The 17,412-nt window shown below is 43.0% G+C and overlaps 2 protein-coding genes across 8 annotated transcripts in view; one reads left to right on the top strand and one right to left on the bottom strand.

Moving 5' to 3' along the window:
- The first annotated feature begins 8,620 nt into the window (after positions 1–8,620).
- On the top strand, positions 8,621–11,438 carry AANAT (aralkylamine N-acetyltransferase). Its single transcript, XM_027873255.1, has 4 exons — positions 8,621–8,686; positions 9,148–9,428; positions 10,089–10,243; positions 10,888–11,438. Exons 2-4 carry the CDS (start codon positions 9,221–9,223, stop codon positions 11,191–11,193), a joined length of 669 nt encoding a protein of 222 aa, XP_027729056.1. The 5' UTR covers positions 8,621–8,686; positions 9,148–9,220; the 3' UTR covers positions 11,194–11,438.
- A 917-nt stretch (positions 11,439–12,355) lies between these two features.
- Positions 12,356–17,412, bottom strand: part of RHBDF2 (rhomboid 5 homolog 2) — a 45,418-nt gene continuing 40,361 nt past the window's right edge. For 6 of the 7 annotated variants that reach the window (XM_027872854.1, XM_027872853.1, XM_027872859.1 and 3 more), the window contains 2 exons: positions 14,751–14,904; positions 12,356–14,011 (listed from right to left, as the gene is read on the bottom strand). In XM_027872854.1, the coding sequence (XP_027728655.1) occupies positions 13,592–14,011; positions 14,751–14,904 (574 nt within the window). In that variant the 3' untranslated portion in view covers positions 12,356–13,591. The remainder of the gene's footprint in view (positions 14,012–14,750; positions 14,905–17,412) is intronic. The other variant, XM_027872860.1, reaches the window with a different exon arrangement.

Below are 17,412 nucleotides of genomic sequence, written 5' to 3'. Positions count from 1 at the left end.
GTCTCTCAGGGTACCTGGAAACTTTGAGGGGCAAAAGTAACATCCTGGCTTTGAGAGAGAGGGCCACAGTGTCTACAATATGCTTTTCTAATTTGTTGATGATAGATGTTTTATGTGTAGATTTTGTATCCATTGGGAACTTATTTTGTGTGTGTGTGTGTGAGAGAGAGAGCACTAATTTCAGTCTTTGTGTTTATTGAATACTATGTACATTTGTTTCTGTATGTTGTATACCTGGTTTGTTGATCAACTTTTCAGTCAGTACCAATTAGTTTTGATGAACTGCTTCATAGAATAGTTTCAGATCTGATACTGCCAGGTGCCCTTTCTTCCCTTTTTTCTCCCTCATGATTTCCCTTGAGGCTCTTGTTGCTTTAATTCCTTCAGCTGAATTTTATTATTTTTTTCTAGCTCTTTAAAGCAATCTTTTGGTAGATTGTTTGATATGGTACTGAATAAATAGATACATTTAGTTAGTATTGTCATTTTCATGATATTGCCATATCCCAACCATGAGCAACTAATATCTCTCCAGTTAGTTGGGTCAGTCTTTATTTCTATAAAAAGTATTTTGTAATTGTATTTGTATAGCTCCTGTGTGTGTTTTGGTAGGTGAACTTCTAGATATTTTATACATTCTGTAATTGTTTTGAATGGAATTTTTCCTTTCATCGCTCCCTGCTGGGGTTTGTTGATAAAATATTTGATGATGATTTGTATGGGCTTATTTTATATCCTACTACATTGCTGATTGCTAGACAATTATTGTTTCAATTAATTTTTAGTTGATGTTCTTGGGTTCTCTTTATAGACCATCATATTCTGTACAAAAAAACCAATAATTTTACTTCCTCTTTGCTTATGCCATTCCCCCAATATCTTTTTCTTATTTTATAGCTAGAACTATGTCAAATAATAACGTTGTTAATGGAAATCCCTGTTTTACCTTATCTTACTGGAAAGACCTCCATTACATGTAATGCTAGCTCTTTGTTTTAGATACTTTTTTGCCATATTAAGAAGAGGTTCATTTGTTCCTATATTTTTATTGTTTTTAATAGAAATTGATCTCGTATTTTGTCAAAAACTTTTTATATATTTCCTGATATCATAATGTGGTTTTTATTGGTTTTGTTATTAATAATCAGTAAGGATTTATTAAGTACCCACTATGTGCCAGGCATTGTGCTAAGTCTATTATGTTGATAGTTTTCCTAATATTAAACCAATCTTGCATTCCTGGTATATATCCTAATGAGACAGCTAGGTGATACAGTGGATAGAGCCCTGGGTCTGGAGTCTGAAAGACCTGAGTTCAAATCCTGCCTCAGACATTTACTGGCTGTGTGATCTTCAGCACGTCACTTAACTTCTGTTTGCTTCAGTTTCCTCAACTGTAAAATGGGTATAGTAATATCACCTATCTCCCAAGGTTGTTGTGAGGTTCAAATGAGGCAAGATTTGTAAAGCATTTAGCACAGTTGCCTGCCACATATTAGGTACTATATAAATGCTATTATTATTTATTATCTTGCCTGGTCATAGTGGACAACCTTTTTGATATGTTGCTATAGCCTCTTGGCTAATATTTTATTTAAAAATTTTGCACTGATATTCATTAAGAATATTAGTCCATAATTTTCTTTTTCTGATTTGAATCTCTTCAGTATAATTAAGAAAACCATATTTGTATCACAGAAGAAAGTTGGTAGGATTCTTTCTTTTCTTATTGCCATTTATGTATTATTGAAATTAATTGTTCTTTAAATGTTCGATAGAATTCATTTGTAAAACTATCTGGGCCCAGGCTGTTGTTTGTTTGTTTTTGGGGCATTCAGTGACTTGCCCAGGGCCACACAGGCAGTAAGCTTCTGAGGCCAGATTTGAACTCAGGAGGATGAGTCTTCCTGACTCCAAGTTCAGCACTGTATCCACTGAACCACCCAGATACCCCACACAATAGGTTTAGGGGGGGATGAATCATAAGGAGAAATGCACTGGAAGAGAGAATCATAGGTGGTTATGGTAACACAGGCCATGTCAGAGGGTTTTTTCTTTTTGTTATTGTTGTTTTTCAGTTGTGACAGTGGAACCCTTGTGGTTCATGATGAGATCCATGGTGTGACCTTCTATGTGGCTGAGGTGTAGTGCTGGAAGCAGGTCATAGGATGAGAGATTGAGGAATTGGAGAGGAGAAATAAAAGAATTTAAGGGCGTATCTACATCAGTGTTAAAGGGCAGGACTTGGTGAGGAAAAAAAAGAAAGTGTCGGGTACTGAATGTCCTGGAGGCAGCTACACAAATGCCTCCAGGTGTTGAGGTCTAGGAGTGCTGGGAACCCCGAAATTCAAGGGCAAAAGACGTGGGTCCTGCCTTGAAAGAATTCAACTCAAACCTTCTTTCAGTCAGAGACAAGATTGAGGTAGGTGAGGTTTTAAGAATCTGAGCAATTTGGTAGAAGAGACTGACCTCTTTATAGTGTGGCCTATAGCTTGGGGTGAGTGGGAGGTAACAGAGAGGGTCTAGATGGAATTAAGGGTGGGAATCAGGAGGTAACAGACAATGAAGGGCTGGGCTAGGTTAGAGGTAACAGAGAATTGGAGATTGGGGTAAGGTCAAAGCCACAATGCCAAGACTGTTGAAAGGATTATTAACTGGGAAGGGCAGGGCCACCAGGTGAATGCCAGGGACCTGGGAACCAGGGATCTAGGTTCCTGGAATTCTTGGGAAAGTTCAAAGGGGGAGAGGTCCAGAGCCCACACCCTGTCACAGGAATTTGTGTCTTCCGAGGAAGCCTCAGTGTGAGCAAGGAGATGGAAGGAGAGAAGTTTGTTTAATGTGGAATGGACATCTCAGAAGGCACAGTGGAAGAAGTGTACAGGGTTGGAGAAGATGTAGATGAGGGAAATGGGAGGTGAGGGTTGGAGACATTTTGCTCCTATGTAGCCAGTGATTAAGTAATAGAGGGACAGGGAGAGTATCAAGTGCTGGAATATTACTAGGCATAGGAGTAATAGTGGGTCATTCCACAAAGGGAGAGGAGATCTGGACCTAGCCAATCCTCGATGACATTGCTAGGAGTTGCTCAGACAGCTCGGGGGAAGCTAAGTGGGAAGTGTTGGTTTGGCACTATAACAAAATTTCTGGTTGGGAGTGGAGGGTGGGATGTCTAATAGGCTATTTGAGTGTTTTATATTTCTGTATTTGGTGAAATACATAGGTGTGGCTGGCTCATCATTTTTCTACACAATATCTTTCATGGGATTGAGATTAGATGCAATCTAATTCTTGTACATCTAACTCAGAGGTCTTAGGCCGGCGGAGAGGAAAATTATGAAAAATAAAGGATGTTGATGCCTGAAGTAAGCAAGCAAGTCTTCTCCAAAAGCCCTAAATGCTCCGGCACCATTGGCTTTCCTACATCCCTGCATATAGAGCACATCTCCCGTGCATTTTTTCTTTTCTATTTTTATCTCTTCAGCTATTGAAGATTAGTTCTAGAAAGCAACATATGTTTTAAAAAAAAGTAAACAGTATTAAGTTAAGATTCATGGTTTCATATAAAAGTCTCTTTGTATTGTGCTATGTATATATAAATGCTCTTTTGGGGGGAGGTATTTAAGTTTAGTATGAAAAATTTAAAAACAAAAACCACCAATTTTTTTCAGTTCCACTGCTTGCAATTTTCTGCTTTTCCAGGAGATGGCAATCTCTCTCTGCCTCCGTTTCATTACCCTGTTAAGGTAAAGGAGAGAAATTCTATAAATTTCTTATCTGTAACTTTAAATAGGGACCTCGGGAGAAGAGCTATGCCCCAGTTTTATACCACAACAAAGTCAACCTACCTACAGAAAGCAAATCACAAAATAAATCCTCAGAATGTCAGGTCATTAAGCATCGCTACTGTCTACAAACATTTATAGATCATCTATTGTGTGCAAAGTTCCATTTATGGTAGGCCCTGAGGATACACAGATGTCTCAGACTCAATCTATAGACTAGAAAAATGGTCTCCAGAGGGAGGGCTATGATCTCCTAGGGTCCGTGGAATGCTCTCAAGGCTATGTGATCAACTAATTGGAAGGTAGGAAGATGGGTTGCATACCTTTCCCCCCACAGTTAGTGAAGGCAACCATGTAAAGAAAGAGTAATTGATTTATATTGAAAATATATAACTATGGGGCAGCTAGGTGGTGCAGTGGATAGAGCACCGGCCCTGAAGTCAGGAGGACTTGAGTTCAAATCCAGTCTTAGACCAAACACTTGACACTTACTAGCTGTGTGACCCTGGGCAAATCACTTAACCCCAATCACCTAAAGAAAAAAAAAATGAAAATATGTAACTACACCAACCTTTCACCTATTCAACCCAACTTTCTCACCTATTACAACCCACTTTACCCCCTTCTGCCATTTGTTAGAGCTCTCAACCTCCCTCCTCCTTAACCAGGTATTGTACCCTCTGGACAGTTATAACTTAACCTGGGGACCTTAGGCAGAAGTCGTGCAGGTGCCATTGAGAAATGCACTGATTCCTTCTCTATACTAATCCTCCCTCCCTCAGATTATCTCGTGGCAGTGGCAGGTACTTTTCTAAGGACAAGACCTGTGCTCTGGGTCAGCGATGTGTGATTAAGATACCTACTCCCCTTCTTTCAATTTGGGGTGGAAGAGTCAGGTGCCCAGACTGAACAGCGATGGATGGTTGACAGTGTGCACTACAGACCTCATTACATTATCATTCCCCTCAAACCCACTCACCCCTCTTCCTAAATTCTGTTTCTGTTTGTGGTACTATTATCCTTCCAGTCTCCCAGGTTTGCCTCTTTGTTATTCCCGATTTCTTGCTTTCACTTACTTCACATAATCCAAGCAGTTGCCAAATCTTGCCTATTCTGTCTACGTTATCTCTTGTGTTCATTCCCTTCTCTCCACTCACAGGGACACCACCCTATTTCAGATTATCATCACTTCTCTCCTCTTCTCCCATGGTCTCCCTGACTCCAGTCCCTCCCTACTCCAATCCATCCTCCACACACCTGTCAAAATAATTTTCCTAAAGTATAGGTCTGACCATATATCACCTCCTACTCAAGAAATTCCAGTGGTTTCCTTATTTCCTCTCGGATCAAACATAAACTTCTTTAGTTATCATTTAAAACACTTCACAACCTGGCCCCAATCTGCCTTTCCTGTCATGTTATTCATTACTCCCTTGGCTGGACTTGACAATCAGCCAAACTAGCTTTTTGGATGTTTCTCACAGTCATACAAAAACAAACCTAAACTATTCAAACATTAAAAGGAAATTGAGGTATGATGCTATCCATTAAGCAGAACCAGGTAAAGAAAGAAGAATGAATTTACATTAAAAATTTCTGACTTGAAATCAGAAATAATTTACTTTTTTTTTGGTAAGGCAATTGGGGTTAAGTGACTTACCCAGTCACACAGATGGTGAGTGTTATGTGTCTGAGGCCAGATTTGAACTCAGGTCCTCCTGACTCCAGGGCCGGTGCTCTATCTACTGCACCACCTAGCTGCCCCAATAATTTACTTTTGCTTGTTTTCATGTTAAGTACAACGAATATCTGCATGCAGACAAAGATATCTCCTGCCGAAAAGCTGTTATTTTTCTTGACTGTTATGACATTATCCATAAATTAAAATAATATACAGTTAGTTAAAACATTAAAATGCTTTACCTAAATTCACTTGCTTGGCTAGCTACATTGATCAAATTAACTAAAGTTACTAAAAAATCATTATTTACTAATCTACCCTATACTTCAGGGATTTTTTGAAAAATAATGAAGCATATTGAATCTGTAGATTCTGTAGAAAAAAGGTTTTGTGTATAATTAATAAAATAAATTTGAAATGTTTCATCTTTATCTCATACTTTTAAATTCCTATTTTGTGTATGTTTTATCATATACCTAGCATGTTAGTATAATAATATTGCTTATCATTTATGAATAAACAAATATGTACATGGTAGGAGCATGTACTCAAATATTTTTTACTGAGGGTACGATAAAAAGCAAACAAACTTGGAAACCACTGTTCCACAAGACGAACTACTTATTATAAGGGATGAATTAGTGGTAAAGGTAGTTCAGATGAAGAAGAGGCCATCGGGATAGGGTGATCAGGGAAAGCTTACATATTCCCTCCTCACCAGTAAAAAACAAAAATTTCAAGCCACTGTACAGGTTAATCAGTTAATCAACAAGTATTTTTACTTACTATTTATAAAGTATTATTTTATTAAGTATTGTTCAGTTGTTTTTTAGTTGTGTCTGACTCATCATAATCCCATTTGGGGTTTTCTTGGCAAAGATACTGGAGTGGTTTGCCATTTCCCTTTACAGATGAGCAAACTGAGGCAGACAGGGTTAAGTGACTTGCCCAGAGTCACACAGCTAGTAAGTGTCAGAGGCCAGTGAACTCAGGAAGATAAGTCCGTTAGTTTCAGTTCTTCATCTATAAAATGAGCTGGAGAAGGAAATGGCAAACTACTGTAGTATATTTGCCAAGAAAACCCCAAATGGGGATATGAAGAGTTGGACACAACTGAACAATATGGGACCTCCAACCAAAATTGCCAGCAAGGAACTGGTGATGTGTAACAGGCTCTAATGAGAAAGAGTATGTTTGGAAAGACAGATCTAGGAGGCATCTGCATAGAGATAATAATTGAACCTATGGGAGTTGATGAGATCATCCAGGGAAAGTGTGTGAAAGAGCATTCTGCTTCCAAATAGGTAGGATTTAAGTAGGGAAAGTAACACAAATATTCAATCTAAATCCCTCAGAAGTAAGTTAAAACTCCTCTCATTTTCCCTATTATCACTGGTAGCGTGATTTAGGTACTTCTCTCTAAGACTAATGGGTCACTAATTCCCTCTGATTCTACTCATTTCTGAGTAGAGATCTCAGGAAATGACAGCAGAAAGATGGACACTCTACCCCCGGGAAACACCTCAAACCCATTGATTATTGCATATAATAGTCTATATATCCCTCTTCATCCAAATTTTCACTCTAGACACCACTATCTTTCTTTCCATTACTTCCTCTCTATCCTTCCTTGCCTTTCTTTCAATATTTATAAAACCTCCACTTTGAATATCATAGTAGTGTGCTAAGCATTTTCGTGAACTCATAGAACTTTAGATGGGAAAGAAACATTGGAGATCTTGTGCTCTAAGGGTTCTTAACTTGGGGTCCATAAACTTGTTTTTGAAAAATGTTGAGAGCTATATTCCAATGTAGTTAGTTTTCTTTGTAATCCTATGCCATTTTGTGCATTTAAAGCATTATTCTGAGAAGGGGTCCACAGGCTTCATTAGACTGCCAAATATCTATGACACAAAAAAAGCCTAAGAACCCTGATTCAGTCCAACTGCCTAATTTTACAGATGAGGAAATTAAATCTTAGAAGAAGTGACTTGTCAGAACTAGAACTCAGGCCTTCTGATTTCAGTCTAGCACTAAACCAAGAGGTCCCGCTTTAGAATCATCAGACATCCTCCTTTCTGGGCTCTGAGGGAGTAATCAGATAAAAATGTTTTATGCTTCAACATGGCCTGGCACAGGAAGTAAAACCTGTCAGAGCATGTGACTGGCATAATTGGTGTGATGAAAAAAGGCATGGAGGGCAATAAGGATTAAAAATTCCTTAAAACCTTGTCAGGTCCTTTGCTTACCTACCACTTGTTTCACTGAATGGTAGACCATATTTCCTCATTACTCCCGGGTAGGGGGGTGGGAAGCCTGATTTAGGTTTGTAGTGGGATCCTTTCCAATCACTCTAGGCCTGATAAGTGTTCACATTCTCTCTGGCCCTCTGGCCCCTGATGTTCTGTGGGCAGTAACCACCACTGCTGCCTGGTCTCGGGGTTCTCTCCTGAGATTTGAGAAGAGTAGAAAGTACCTAGTGAGGGAGGCTAAAAGCTTGAAGAAACATCAAAAAAGTGCTGGTTCAAGGGTTCCTAACCTTCTTCTATCTATCCATCTATCTATTCACCCATCCATCCACCCATTTATTTATTTACTTGTGTATCCATTCATTCATCTATTTAGTGCTTTAGACCCCTCTGTGAAGGCTACAACTGTGTTCTCTGAATCTTTTTAAAAGCATAAAATAAAATACACAGGATTACAAAGGAAACTAGTTATATTGAAATAGTTTTCAAAAAATAGTTTACAGACCCTAGGTTAAGAATCTCATGTGGGGTGCTTTCCACCAGGCAAGTTAGGTTAATCCCCCTAGTATCAGACTACCAGGGAGTTTCCAGGCCATAGTAATCCACTGCTACTGTCTCCCTCGTTGAGAGAGAAGGGGAGGAAATGCAGAGAGTGTCAGTAAGCCTATAGGATAAACATCCAAGCATCCTAGTGTCCAGGTCCACTGTACTCTTGATACTCAGTTCTCCGTTCCATGTTTCTTGATCTTCAATCCCCAAACCCGCCCAACCCCTCCCTCCCAGACTTGCCCTTCTCAAGAGGCAGGGTCTGAACCTGTCAGTATTACCAGTAGAGGTTACTCCCCTGGGGCTTGGGAAAGCTGCTTTGAGGAGCTCAGCCACCTAAGTGGCTTTTCTCTGAGAACCAAGGGAACAAAGTTGCCTCTATTCACTGGTCCTGAAACCAAAGGTTCTAGCATTCTCATTCTTATCAGGTAAGTGACTCTGAGAATCCCACAGACCCCCCCCCCCCAAGATTTTTCCCCCCATTTGACCACTCCGAGCTTCTGGGGTCCAGCCTCAGAGCAGTATATATATAGTTTGTACATAGTTGTTTGGATTTTGTCTCTTTTACATTATGAATTCCTTGAAGTCAGCAGTTATTTTGCCTCTCTTTAAATCCTCCGTTATTTAGTAGAGTGCCTGGCACATAGTAAGCGCTTAATAAATGCTTCGTCATTTGAATAGCAGAGTGGTTCAAGGAGTCCCTGAAAGTGGCTTGCTCTGGGCACACACAGTATCCAGGAGCTCCCCCTCAGCTCCTCTCTGGCCCCAGCTATGGTTCTACCCCAGCTTCCCACTACTCCATCAGGCTGAGATTCACTTTGAAGGCTATGGGGCAGGTATCTCATGACCTGTTGAAAAGATGAGGAACCTCCTTTGTTCTCTTATAAAGGGTGTTCTGGAAAGGAACCACAGAGGACCATTTCTCTGACCTTCGCCCAGTTGCTTAAGAAAGCTCCTTAGTGATGGAGGAGACAGTTGCAGTAGGAGCCCCCAGAGCAGACAGGATATCTGCACTGAATGCTTTGCCCTGTCAGAAGCCCAAAATCTCGAGCCCAGTCTGGGGACTTTCCGAATCCCCAAGCCACCAACGCCGTCACACACTCCCGGCCAGTGAGTTCCGATGTCTCTCACCAGGAGATGCCATCGGTGTGTTTGAGATTGAGCGAGAAGGTAAGTCACTGACCCTGCAGTGTGGATCAGCTCTTTTAATTTACTTTGCTATTCAAATGAGGCCCAAATCAATACTTGGGGATTGTGGATATTGGGGCAAGTAGGGCGAAATGGTAGAGATGAGACATCTCAGGTTGCTCTTGTCCTATGGGCAGAGGATAGGATGATAAAGTGAGAAAAAATCACAGCAATTGTCCAGTCCCTTCCTTTTAAATAGAAGGAAACCAAGGCCCAAATCACATGGCACGGGAGGGCAGAGCTGGGATAAGAACTCAAGTCTCCTAACTCAGTGCTTTTTCAGAGCAGGAGGTTAAATGAGTCCATTCTTAAGCCCAGGCTACTTGGCCTTTATTTTTTAGTCACTTCATACTGAAACACTGCTGAAAAGAGTAGGGAGGGTTGTTTTCTGTCCTTTGTTCTCCAAGAGGACTGTGACATCAGGAAGGTGAAGCTGTGACATGCATGAGAACTTGAGCCATCTGGGTCCAGTACCAGGACTAGAGATGGCCCCTAGTAAAGGGGGTAGAAGAGAATGAAGTACATTCCCTTCCTTCCTTCCTTTCACCCTCACCTGTTTTCTAAGTTGTCCTGGAGTTCCAGGTCTGTCCACATACAGCAGTCACTAACGGATGGATCTGTCTTGTCTCCTCCCATCCACAGCTTTCATTTCTGTGTCTGGCAGCTGTCCGCTGTACATAGATGAGATCCGGCACTTCCTGACCCTGTGCCCAGAGATGTCCCTGGGCTGGTTTGAGGAAGGTCGGCTTGTAGCTTTCATCATTGGCTCCCTCTGGGACCAGGACAGACTGACACAGGTGAGGTACTGGGGGTGGGGAGTGGGGTGGTAAGAGAGAATGGGAGATGTAGAAAGGCCCAGTCCTCTAGGAGAGGCTTCTTCTTAGCCAAACTTGGTCCCAGACTTTTTTTTTTCTTTTTGCAAGGCAGTTGGGGTTAAGTGACTTGCCCACAGTCACACAGCTAGTAAGTGTCAAGTATCTGGTCTGAGACCGCATTTGAACTCAGGTCCTTCTGACTCCAGGGCTGGTGATCTATCCACTGCGCCACCTAGCTGCCCCTGATCCCAGACTCTTTTTAAGCGATGGTGACCTATGTCAGACAGATTATTTACCCAGAGTGAGGAGAGGTAATTCGTTTATGTCCTCTCTCAACAATGAACAGAGGAGCAAACTCTTCCCTCACCTTCTACTTTCCAAGGCTAAAATAAGGAAACTGGAATTATTTCCTCTTGCTCCAATACTTAGGAGTGCACTAAGATTCTCCAGTGACTTTCTCAAGAGAGTATCTGAACTACCTTAAGTATAAAACTACCTAATTTTTTGGGACACCCTGTTTTTCCCCCAACCCAGATAGGTCCTGGCCAGACAGATTGCATAATTCTTGGGGTTTGGTGGGGGAAAAGAAGTGAGTCAGATTTAATTTCTTCCCTTTTGGCCACCAGGAGTCTTTGATGTTACATCGGCCTGGGGGCCACACTGCCCACATCCACGCACTCGCAGTACACCACACCTTCCGCCAGCAAGGCAAAGGCTCCATCTTGTTGTGGCGCTACCTGCAACACCTATGCTACCAGTCATCTGTTCGCCGGGCTGTGCTCATGTGTGAGGACTTCTTGGTGCCCTTCTATCAGAAATGTGGCTTCCAGATAGTGGGTCCATGTGCGGTCAGTGTGGGTACCCTATCCTTCACTGAACTCCAGTGCCCAGTGCAAGGTTATGCCTTCCTTCGAAGGAACAGTGGTTGCTAAGTTTTTTCTTCCCTTTCCTCCAGTACTCTCTCTTCCCCTCTGAAGCAGAGTCCTTCTAGATCCTGGTAAGAGCATAAAGGCCCTTTGGTGACTGGAAGGAAGTGGTCTGATGGACCGCTGCTGCCATGACCATTGCTCAGATTTTAACAGCAGCAAAGCCCAGCCACACAGGTCTAGATTTCCTACCCTTCCCACCATCCCTCTCCAAGTCCCATCCCAATTTAGTTGAATTGTTAAAAGAGCCAATAAAGGAATTCTCAGTTGTCAGGGTGGGGCTTGGACTAAACAAAGATGGCAGCCTCCCTTCTCCCAGGACAGTCCAGCCCAAGTTCATATGAGAGGCCAATGGGAACAGCAGCCTAGGAGGGGTAGATAGATGAGAAGTTCTCTCCAATATTTGAAACTCTATATTCAAAGAGAATTTTCATTTAGCAAATGAGAATGTTCCATGTTGCACGTGAGCGTTTCTTCAACCCAGGGCGCAATCACCCAGCCCTGAGGGTCCCACCTTGCCCCTCCAACAGTGGAGACAAGGGCTCTGCCAAGAATATTTTTTTCCCACCTCTAGGAAAGGCAATGGGATAGGGGAGGGACAGTTGGCCCCTCTATGTCTCCCACTCCTGGGAATGGAAGGAAATGCTGGCTCAACTCAAAGGTAGCAGGAAGGGATAACTTTCTCGTGTGCCATGGCTGCTTCTAAATCCCCCTGAATATGTGGGAGTAGGGGAATGGGAAAAGAACATTCCATTCTTAATTGGAACAGACTGGGAAGGACAACCTTTTTTCCCCATAACCTTCTCTCTTGGCAGTCAAAAGAGGGCTCCCCACATGAACCCTACAACTTTCCCCAAACACAGAACGTTCCAGTTCCTCTTTCTAGCAACGACCCCATGAACTGCCCCAACTCCAAAGTCTTCAACCTCTCTGATTTCACGTCCTAGACAAAATGGCTAAACTGAAGTGTCCTTCCTCTCCACCTCCACCCCTCCCCCACCCATACCCACTGTAACGTAAAATAAAGCCATCAAGGCCCTATCAATCGCGATCATGGTTCATTTTCACATTACCGAGTCTCAGCTTTTGCTTTGTTTCTAGTTTCTGCATTTAAAATAAACATTTTTCCCAAGGATGAAACTTACACTTTGTTTTCTATAAAGAATATTTAATTAACTAGTGATACTGTCCACAACAGTTATCACTAAACTGGCTTAAGTTTTAAAAATAATAATTCCAAAACGAACCTGTTAAAAAAAAAAAGGAACTCTCCTAATCTGAATCAGCTCCCCAAAGCTAGCCAGGTTTCATCCTCATTACTGGGTGTGCTGTGAGGTAGAAAGCTATTGAGGCTGGGGAGTGTTACTGAAGAATCTCAGTCAGTAGTAGGGGGAGAATGGGGAAGAGGAGGTGAAGGACAGAATCAGGAGGCCTCCAACTCCTAGATCCAGCCCATTCCCAGTCAAACAGCATTTTTACCTTCTTAATCTCTCTTCCCGTCTCTGTCCCTCCCTTTTTCTCTTTCTTAAGGGCATCCACCAAACTTCCTAATATGGAATCCATCTAAGAAAGGTTTACAGCCCCCAAGACAACTCATTGAAAGCCCTGGGGGTGAGGCAGTGAGGCAGGGGAGATGGGGAAGGAGGGACCACCCCATCTACCACTGAAAAGTTTCTATGGGAGTCTGGGGATGGGGAGGTTTAGGAAGGGAATCTGGCCCTTCAGACCTTTCCACAGTCTATGGCAGCCTCAGCAGCAGAGACCTTGCACAGAAAAGGCTTCCTCAGGTTGGGAACGGATTAAAGGTACTGAAGGGCGAGAAGACACCAGGTCAGGCTATGGCTAAGCATAACCAAAGGCCTTGGAGGAAAAGAAAACCATCCAAGACAATCTCGGATGGTCTTTTAAAAAGTAGCTCCCTGGGTGTGAGGTGGGGGAAAAAGATTTCCTGGCTTCCTAATGGTGGTGTAGGGAAGGCAAGGGGATATGAATCTGTGTGAACCAAGCTCCCTAGGGGTAGGCTGCTCGGGCCTCCCCTAATAGGCCTCGGTCAAGAACATGAGGATATAAGAGAGAGAGGGGCCTCCATTTCCCCAAATGCCACTGGGAACCTGAGTAGCCTTCTCCTGCCTGACCTATCCACACCAAGCGGATGCTGCCCCAGCCCCCTTCTAGGAGTTGCCAGTGAGTGAGTGCCCTCTGACTCCAAGAGGATTTTACCACCACATTCACGTAGCCTCCCAGTAGAGGGAAAGGAGATTTCCATGGAGCTCCCCCGGGAGAAGCCATGCTCTCCCTTTCTCCTCTACGGCCCAAAACTTTGGTGGCACCAGATACCAAAAAGGGGCCCTCTCCTAGCTTTCCATCCTTGAGCAGGCCTGGAGCCCAGGATCGGGGAAGGGTGTCAGTGCAGCACCTGGTCCAGCTCGTATTTCTCACAGAATCGGCTGGTGAAGGGGAAGCAAGTGAGGTATTCGATCCAGGGCCAGTTGATGGGGTAGACATACAGCCAGATGACAAGGGAGGCAAAAAGACCTGCAAAGATGACCAGGGACACCAGGATCATGGCTCGCTTGCGGTACTTGTCTCCTGTGCCAAAGGTGATGTAGGGCAGGAAAGCGAAGGAGAGTAGCAGGCCACTGAGGAAACCGAAGATGTGGGCGATGTTGTCGATCCAAGGCAGAAGCCCACAGATGAAGAGGAAGAATACGATGCCCGACAGGTTCAGGAATGCCTTCCAGGGATTTTCCAGGAGCTGCCAACTCTGGATGAGCTCCACAAAGAGGCAGGCAAGGACACCAAACTGGGAGCCTGCAGGGCCCACCTGAGGAGAGGAGGGCACAGTAGCATCACTCAGCCCTGGTAAAGGTTTGGGAGCCACAGCAACCAGAACTGCTGGGTTAAAGACTGGGGCCATTCCTAGGCAGTCAAGGAGCGAATCAAGGACAAGGCTAAATGTCAATGAAGGTCCTCCGGTGAGTCAGCATCATCCGCTGCCGCTCCACTCCCTCCCTCATCCATGGGGATTAGAGGGCCAGTCAGCTAACCCTACAGGATTAGGCATCATCCTGCTAAGCCCTGACAGGGGAGACCAAGACAGGGAGGAATGCGGGGTGTCATCCTGGCACATAAACAGGGTCTGAAGAGGACAAGCCAGGGCAGAAAGCAAAGCTTCCTAGAGAGAAGCAAGGTCCTCATAAGTAAATATGGCTGGGATGGGAAGCAAAGATAGGATGCACTCTCTGATCCCAAACCCTTCTCCTTAGAAACTGCCTAATGAAAAAAAAAAAAAGAAAAAAAAAGAAAAAGAAACTGCCTAGTATCGTAGGGGACTCTTTCTCCCTCCCCCGAAGCCAAAGCGTTTAGAGTTCATCACCTATTTTGAGATACTGGGTAGGGGACAGTCCTTCAACCGCTGGCCTAGTCCATATCAAACACCCCCAGGAACCAAGGGGATGGGAGATAGAGATTCCCTCTATGCCCAATCTTTCCCCCAAAGAATTCCATTTCCAAGGATAAGATCACAGAATTCATACTGGACAATATGTCTCTGGGTCTCCTACCTCTGCTCTATATGGGAGGAAGATGGCGCTGGCTAGGTTGCCTGTGATGCCACTGAGGATAAAGATGATGGCAATCCGGTGCCAGCCCGCCAATTTTTCCAGGTCCCGCAGAATGGTCATTTGGAAAAGCACAGACACGAAGCAGTGCCCCAACCTAAGACAGGAACAGAGTGTCTTTCTTCATCATTGTGGGCCTAAAAAATACTAGAGGTTGAGATCCTATGCAGGCCTCTTCTCTCAAAGGTCAGAATTCCGCATTTTATTTAGAACTCTGAAGGGTAGCTAGATGGTGCAGTGGATAGATTACACATCCTGAAGTCAGGAGGACCCGAGTTCAAATCCAGCCTCAGACACTTACTAGTTGTGTGGCCTTGGGCAAGTACTTAACCCCAATTGCCTCCAAAAATAAACAAATACCCCAACCAACAGAACTCTGGGGCCAGGCAATTTCTCTAAATTTTTACTGCTAACATGGCTTCCCAATCTACCTTTCGTCATATTGGGTTCTCTAAGCTATTCTCTCCAATCCTGCAGTAGCTAAAAGCTGCATGTCCTTCCTACGTCCTTCTGACTCCTCCTTTCTATTTTGATCAGCCCAACTCCTTCTTCAGGACCATTTCACCTGGGCTTACTCCCATACTAGCCCATTCCCCTACTCCCATTACCATCCCATGGACTAGTGTCCACCAGAACTCCTGCTCAACAAATGTACTACAGGGGTGGAGAACCTGCAGCCTCGAGGCCCCATGTGGCCTTCTAAATCCTTGGGTGTGGCCTTTTGACTGAGTCCAAGTTTTACAGGACAAATCCTTTTATTAAGGGGATTTGTTTTATGAAGTTTGGATTCAGTCAAAGGTCCACACCTGAGGACCAAGGCCTTGAGGCCACAGGTTCCCCACCCCTGTGCTACACCCTCTTGAATTTTCTTGGTGCCCTCCCCTCATACAAATACTTTTTTGATATCCTCAGTTGGGTTCTCACTCTTGTCCCCAAATCACTTTATATTTACTTATCTGTGTGTGCTGTGTATTCCCACCTGTGCCTAACTCCCAAAGTGGACTACAGATTCCTTGGAGGGAAAGGCCAATTCGTTTTTTTGTCTTTGTATCTGCAGACCCTACCATAGTAACCTGCTCATAAGCAGCACTTATATGCTTGATGAAAACCATCTCCTCCAGACTGGATAATCCCTACCATCTCCCATTCTACTTCTGGGTGGATGAACATTGCTAGGGAGTCATAACAGCAAGCTGATGCTACTATTACCATCTAGGGGGTGCACTTGCAAGTGAATGTTCACTGCTGCTTAGCAATTTCTTACATCATTCTCCAAAGCTACTGTTCCAAACCTTTTCGGCTCAAGCCTTTAACCATATTCCCTGCTTCCTCCCCCCACTCAGGTTCAGGCCACTGGAAGGATGTAGTATTGTTAACCCAGATGCAAGTTATAACTCATCAGTAGTCAAGTCTGCTGACAGGTCTTAACAAGCAAGTGTTGGCAGGCAAGCATGTCGAGAATCGTCAGGAAGTCCAACATGCATCAGTAGGAATATGTATGTGTAATGACTTGTTTGCAATATGATACTATATGGTTACATGATGCAATATTGTGTCATTAAAATTTCAATGCAAGAAAAAACCACAAATTTACAGTAAATTATTAAATTTAAGATGCATCATTTTAAAAAAATTATATTTTTTTGAAATGATGCAATTAAAAAACTGTTAAAGGGTTAGAGAAAGTAGATTTTGGGGCAGGGGGAACTGAATTAATTTTTTTTTAAAAAGGGGGTGGTAGGCCAAATAAGTTTGGGAACCTCTGCCCTAGAGGAATGATGATGAAAGTATGCTTCCCACTTCCAGACAGAGGGGTGATGGACTCAAGGTACAGGATATATATATTTTTAGATATGACATAAGTGGATTGGTTTTGCCTGATTACAACTCTTTCTTACAAGGATTATGTTTTTATTTTTTTCTACCACAGAAAACAGGAGTGAGTTGCTCAGAAAAGAAAGTTATTGAGGCATTTTTTAAAAAATGCCCAGAGAAGATCAGAAAGAAGTACAGAAGGAAACAGAGACAAGCAGGATAGCTTTGAAAGTAACAGGTTAAATTTATTATGATTTCTTTAAAAAGCTAATTGCATGTAATAGAGACTCACAGTTTCATATATAATCCTCTTTTTCTGCTCTATCTTATATATGGAAATATTCTTTCTTAGGGTATCAAGTTCAGAATAAAAATAACATTAAAAGTTGCCTATATCTAACATCTCCACTTATTGATGACTTCTCAACCCCTTACAATCTTGGTTTCCTTCCCTACCACTCTATGTAAAGTACTCTTTTATAAATCATCAATAATATCCTCATAAAAAAATAACATCCTCATAGCTAAATCCAGTTGCTTGTTTTCCAGTTGTTATCCCCTTTTGACCTCTCTGCAGCATTTGGCATTGTTAACTATTCTCTTCCTGGATCCTATTCCTTCCTTGATTTCAGAGATAGCACATTTTGTGGTTCTCCTAGCTGTTTTCATCTATCTCCTCCAGAAGATTTTCATCACCTTCCTAATCCCTTAGCATGAGAGGTGATTTCAGGTTCTGTCCTTGGCCCTCTTTGCTTCCCTCTCTATTCTATCTTTTCCTTTTTTGTCGATC

The sequence above is a fragment of the Vombatus ursinus genome, unplaced genomic scaffold, assembly GCF_900497805.2.
Source record: "Vombatus ursinus unplaced genomic scaffold, bare-nosed wombat genome assembly UNPS02014801.1, whole genome shotgun sequence".
Lineage (NCBI taxonomy): Eukaryota > Metazoa > Chordata > Mammalia > Diprotodontia > Vombatidae > Vombatus > Vombatus ursinus.
This window is presented reverse-complemented; position numbering and strand designations above follow the sequence as displayed.